The 6,309-nt window shown below is 43.4% G+C and overlaps 1 protein-coding gene across 1 annotated transcript; it reads right to left on the minus strand.

Moving 5' to 3' along the window:
* Positions 1-1,902: 1,902 nt before the first annotated feature.
* On the minus strand, positions 1,903-4,615 carry LOC121984386 (primary amine oxidase 1-like; the record flags this gene model as incomplete). Its single annotated transcript, XM_042537302.1, has 5 exons — positions 1,903-2,356; positions 2,433-2,980; positions 3,069-3,182; positions 3,256-3,640; positions 3,726-4,615. Coding segments are annotated over 5 exons (2,139 nt in total), but the record flags the coding sequence as incomplete, so codon positions are not given.
* Positions 4,616-6,309: the final 1,694 nt, after the last annotated feature.

Raw genomic sequence — 6,309 nt, forward strand, 5'->3', positions numbered from 1 at the left:
ATAGATTATAGGATTTCAGTTTCATTACGATGCTACTTAATGTCCCCTATGTATTGTTCATCTACCTAATTCTATGCTTACACTCATGTAGGAATTCTAACTAAAATCCGACACAACTCCGCGAAAGTCGCACCAAAGAGTTTACCCAAGTTTTAACGTCATTAAGTAAAGAAGCAACTCTAAAAAGTCCAGTTAAAGGGATACTCTCTGTCACAGGGCCCTTAGTCATATAATCACTAGAGTTATCCAATTTAGTTCATAACGATAGATTAATGCAATTAAGTAGAAAAGATAACTTAGAAAATCCGGTTAAAAGGATACCTTTTGTCATAGAGATCCCCAGTCATACAATCGTTAGATTACATAAGTTACTTCCTAACATTAATTTGATAATAACTCCTAAAACTTTAATTAATCTCCCTAGTAGAGAATCGATTCTCGTTTCAAGGAAATGTCGTAGAAAGTAAAGGATACATTCTATCACCAGATTTCATGGTCTTACAATTCAAGGCTCTTCCTCTACATGGTAATCAAAACTTTACATTTGAATGTATTGACCTCACACACATTTCGTCAAATACATATAAGACACAACACACAAGAACAAATCATAAACAATTTATTGAATAAGAAAACAAACAAGTACATAGTTCATACATTAACATCGCATCACAAATTCTCCCTACATTCTAAGAATCAGAGGATCTACTCCATAGAGAAGGAAATATGACCAAGAGATAAGATGTAAAGCAATCTACAACTCAAAACATAAAAACAAGAGAAGAGAATACTTATCCATGTAGTGCCAGTCTTCTTGGATGCAATCCTCGCTCCGGAGGCGGATGGATCAGCGAAGATGAAGCTTTTAGGGTTCCTCAAGGGGGAGAATCCTTTCCCAAAGAATGGGGGCGAGCCCCAAACATAAGATGAATCAAAAAAATAAGGTTCTTAACCCTTTATACCTTCAAAATGTCCAGAAAAATCATGATTATAGGGGCCCGGTAAACTAAATTTTTCACCCCTTAAATATGATTTTCTTGTAATTCACCCAGAACTAAAGTTGTAACCCTTGAAATTATCTACAATATGATATTTGGATTGAGTCCTTGTTCCAAATGAGCCAAAATGTATGGTGGTTCAAAGTTTGATCTACTGTCTATGTAGAGGTCCCAATGAAGTCGTGGCTGGAAGTCATGACCGTACCTTTTAGCATGGCTAGACCTTGTTTTCTCTTTGTTGAACCTGAAACAAAGTTGTAGATCTTGAAGTTAGCTACGTTTCAGTATAAAGAACAGCCTGTAACTCCAATCGAGCGTAAAGTTATAGCTGTTTCAAAATAAGTATACAATCTGTCCAAGATTCAACACAGTCTTATTTTCACATGACACGACCTAGTGTTCTCCACCACACAGTTGTGTGAAAACACACGGCCCGAGTCTTAGCTCTTTATGATTGACACGATCATGTGATGCCTAGCCACGGAAAAAAAGAGCGACAATGTGATTTCACACTATCTAAGTTTGATTTGCCTCTGATGAAAAGCACGACCGCGTGAATTTACATGACCGAAACATTCTCCTCCTCTAAATATATGACACGATCGTGTAAATTTCATATGATCAAATGTTTTTTTTTATTTATTCTCTGAATCATTTATAAATACCATTTTCATTCTAAATTATGTCATATTAATGAAAGAAGGTAAAAAGTAGCACTCCCAACACCATAAAAATATGATATTATAATAAAATAAATTTAAAATATACTTATAAAATATAATAAATATACGTCAATAAATATATATATATATATATATAATTATATATATATATATATATATATATATATATATATATATATATATATATATATATATATAATTTTCTCACATTATTCTGACAATAAGACAAACGAATAATGCTGGACTCGCAAAGACAGTCAGACAACGCCAATAAAAGATCTGCTGAAGATGCACTTATGACCCGACAGCTGTAGACTTATTATAATATGCTAAAAAACACCCTACCACAGCACAATTATCCACACAGCTCGATCAAATCTCTTCTGAACTTGATTGAATCTTGAAGCCCCTGCCCGTGTTCGAATGCTACCTCTGCAACGATCAAGCTGCAAAAAATCGTTGAGCGTGGAGTTTTAGGCGATGCAAGTGCAGGTGGTGTACACTTGCCCTGTCGCGCTTGAGTTCATCAAAGGGTTGCTCTCGAAGAAGTTGGAAGGCCGGAGCTCGAATCCTCCGCTCAACAACGGCATCACCGGGAAATCTTCCTGGTAGGGGATGTGATGGAAGCCGATGGTGTGCCACAATACGATGTCCGTGTTCTCGATCGTCCTATTTCTGAGTTGGAAATTCACATTTCAATTTACATTATTTCAATCCAGAACCCGATGATCGAATCCATAATCTATAATACCTCTGGCTCCAAATTTCTAGAGTGTCATCTCCTCTGCTGTTGTCGACGTAAAGCCCAGCCGCCCACTTCTCCGACTTGTTATACGGAGTCACCCACACCTGCTTCTTCAAGTACCCTGCTCTCGTCTCTGGGTAGTCGTCGTCTGCGAGCAGCGAGGCTGCCGGTGCGCTGTTGCTGATGAGCCGGTACCCCACCGCATTGCCCATCTTGGTCTTCTTGTTCGGATTGACGACTAGCAACTCCGCCGGAACAGATCCCATCTCCACCCGAGCGTCGGCCTCCGTCTTGGCCTCCTCCCTGACGACGGTCCAGTAGCTCCGACGAGGCACGCTTCCACCGGTGACCCTGGTGGGCTTCAGCTTGGACTTGACGAAGGTGTTGTTGGAGCCGTCAATGTCGAGGTCGAGGTGGTAAGTGATGAAGTGGTCGTGGTAGATAGCCATGGTGTTCTCGGCTAGAAGAGAGCCGTGCGGGTCAAGGCCGGCGGGGATTTGATCGGCGTGCGTGTAGTTTGTGCCCTTCACCTCGAGTATGCCGGTTAGTGAGACCTTTACGATGCCATGGAAGGATTAGTCCTGCACTTTAATTCTAATTCTTTGTTTGTTCTTGGATTCTGCTGCAGGGAAGGGAGCTTACCACAACTTTGATCGAGCCACTGGCCTTGAATTCCCAATCTGTGACGTAGTCATAGTTCCCGAGCGCCGCCACCATCCTCACCACCAGGCTCACCTCCGGCTCCACCTCCCTAATCTGCACAGTAATTATCTCCAATCATTATTGCGATTAAAAATTCTCAATTATGATGAATTGAGAAATAACTTACCAGTTGGCCTGGAAATCCGAACTCGGTGTGCCGCCACGCAACGTCTCCACTGTTCCGTTCGAAGATACAGAACACCTGGGGCAGCTTGACTGGCTTCCCGTCCTGCCCGGCGTAGTAGCCGTCAATATACTCGGCGTTCGCAGGGCAATCAGCCGCCGGCTGGAGGGGAGACGCCCAGAGGCCGAACCCATACTCGCCGGAGTCGAAGAAGGTCCGGAAGTACCATTCCTCCACAGGGTCCATGTACGGCACGAACAATTCCGACACGAAGCCACGATAGAGTACACGCCGGCTAGTGCTCTTCTGGGCGTCGTGGACGGAGGCGAGGGAGACGATGAGACCGGCACGGGCGTCGTAGCTCAGATGGAACTCCCAATTGGACCACCTGTTTGAGAATTAAAATGGGAAGCAGAAGTTACATTAATGTCGATATGTCCTTTCAAATCTACTACTTTTCGAACTATACTAACCTGATGAAGTGGCCGTCCACTTGGAAGCCCTTCCCGGCCGGCTGCAACACCGCGCCAGGCTTCGACCACGGCAGGTTTTTGGTCGACGCGCGATAGTCGGTCCCCTCCGCTTTGGGCACCGGCGGCGCCACCCGATCCCTATACTCGACGATCCGCATCTCGTCCAGGTCAACCAGCACCGTGACCCCCTCGATCGGCCGCACGTACAGGTTGACGGTCTCGCCCGCCACGAAGCAGGCCACCACGAGGCGTCGCCGCGCCCGGCCCGCCTCCCCGAACCACCCTTTCGTGAAGGTCGAGCACACGACGTCGGCCAGCGCCACCCCCCGCCTCCTTACGGACTCCACGAAAGGGGGATAGCTCAGTGGCAGCGACACCGCCGCCGCCTGCTCTTCTAGGGTTAGGATGGGGAATCCGGCCCCCCGGTGGACCCGATCCGAGATGAGGGCGGCGAGGCCGACGTCGACGACGAGCTCGTGTGTCTCGCTGTCGGCGCGAGCCAGCACGAGGGCGCGTCGGGGAGGGCGGCGGTGGAGCCATGAGAGGACTTGGGCCTTGTCTGGCTCGTCGAGACCCACATAGTGGAAGGCAAAGGAGGCGGATGAGACGGCGATGGGGGAGGAAAGGATGACGCGGCGGACAGTGGCGATCTCTGCAGGAGTAAGGGGATCGAGAGGGTGCGAAGAGATCGGGGTAAACCATGAGAGGAGGAGGAGGAGGAGGACAGAGATGGAGAGCATGGAAGCCATTCGAGACCTCACCATCAGCGACAGTGAGATAAAAAAGAAATGGTAGCAGAGAAATAGACAATAGACATGCTTCGCCCCCGAGGCGGGTCCTCCCTTTATATATATTAATAGGGATAGATTAATCGGGATAGATTGTCGTATTTATTGACCATCAATCTCTATTAATACATATAAAAAAAGAGCATCATCTACGTTTGATTTTTTCCTAAGAATAAAAATCGAAATAAAAATCATTATATTATGAAATAGAAATGAGTATGAGCATGAATATCACTTTTAAAAACAATGTTTGGTTAGTTGCATATTTTCTATCGGAATAAATCAAAATTTTCCTTTTTACCCTTAAAGGAAAATAAGAGAAAAAATTAGATGTGAGAGAAAGATGAGTGTGAGAGAAAAATATGATAAAGAGAATGATGAGGGAGAAAGTCTGATGAGAGAGAAAGTGTTATGAGAAAGAATGAAGAGAAAGAAAGTGTGATGAGAGAAATTGAGAAAAGAGAGTGTGATATGAGAGATCATGATAAGAGAAGATGAGAGAGAAAATATGATGTGAGAGAAAGTATGATGGGAGAGGATGAAGAGAGAGAAAATGTAATGAGAAAAATGAGGGGAGAGAGTGTGATAGAGTGATTGAGGAGAGAGAAAGTATGATGAGAGAGAAAGTGTGATGAGGAAAAAAGAGAGTAATAGTGTGATGGGAGAGATTGAGGAGAGGGAAAGTATGATGAGAGAGAAAGTGTGTTGAGGGAAAAAAGAGGGAGTGTGATAAGAGAGATTGAGGAGAGAGCAAGTGTGATGAGAGCGAAAGTGTGATAAGAAAAAAAGAGAAAAGATAGTGTGATGGGAGAGATTGAGGAGAGAGAAAGTATGATGAGAGAAAAAGAAGGAAGAGAGTGCGATGGAAGAGATTTAGGAGAGAGAAAGTATGATGAGAGAGAAAGTGTAATGAGAAAAAAAGAGGAAAGAGAGTGTGATAGGAGAGATTAAGGAGAGAGAAAGTGTGTGATAAAATGATGAGAGAGAAAATATGATGAGAGAGAACAAGGAGAGAGAAGTGATATGAAAGAAAAAAATAAATAAATATATTTTGATATTTGGTATTAAGGGAGAAAATTTTAATTTTAGGTCAAGGGTATTTTTGGAATAAGGGAATATTTTGATTGATGAAAATAGGGTAATGACTCATTGAAGGGGAGGTACATGGGAATGAGTTATTACCCAATTTCAAGGATTCATTCCCTTATTTGCATTCCTATTCCTATAATCCAAACATTAACAATGGCAATCAATGATTCCCATTCTCATTCCCCACTCCTATTCCCCTAAACCAAACGCCCCCTAAATCATAAAAAAATAATTCAAAGGACCTCTGAGACGGCTCTGATCAATACCGACCATAATCATAAGTTGGGTGCCCATGACCAGTATACACACACACGGAATTGTCGAAATAACGTGATAGAAATATTGATCGTATCTTCATGATCCGAAGTGAAGAGAGATAATGAGCTGTCACTCATATTGATTGAGTCGTCAGAAGGTCTCTAGTCAATGTTACTTGTGTAGCCACCGACCGAGTTGCCCTAGTCCTTGGTACCCCTGATGTTCGAGGTTGTCCTAAAAATATATAAGCAGTCGAATAATAGTAGAGCAATAAAATGAATTAATGAGTACGGTGATATACCGTGGCCCAGGAGGCGCCCTCGAATGGATCTGCAAGTTGGTTGCGACGCTGAACGAGTCGTCGTGATCCTGAAGGATAGATGAATATGAGTCAGCTGAGGAGTGTTAGAATGTATACTAAAAGTCTAACTTTTGTATAAACATTTATT

Source organism: Zingiber officinale, chromosome 1B, assembly GCF_018446385.1.
Source record: "Zingiber officinale cultivar Zhangliang chromosome 1B, Zo_v1.1, whole genome shotgun sequence".
Classification (NCBI taxonomy): domain Eukaryota; kingdom Viridiplantae; phylum Streptophyta; class Magnoliopsida; order Zingiberales; family Zingiberaceae; genus Zingiber; species Zingiber officinale.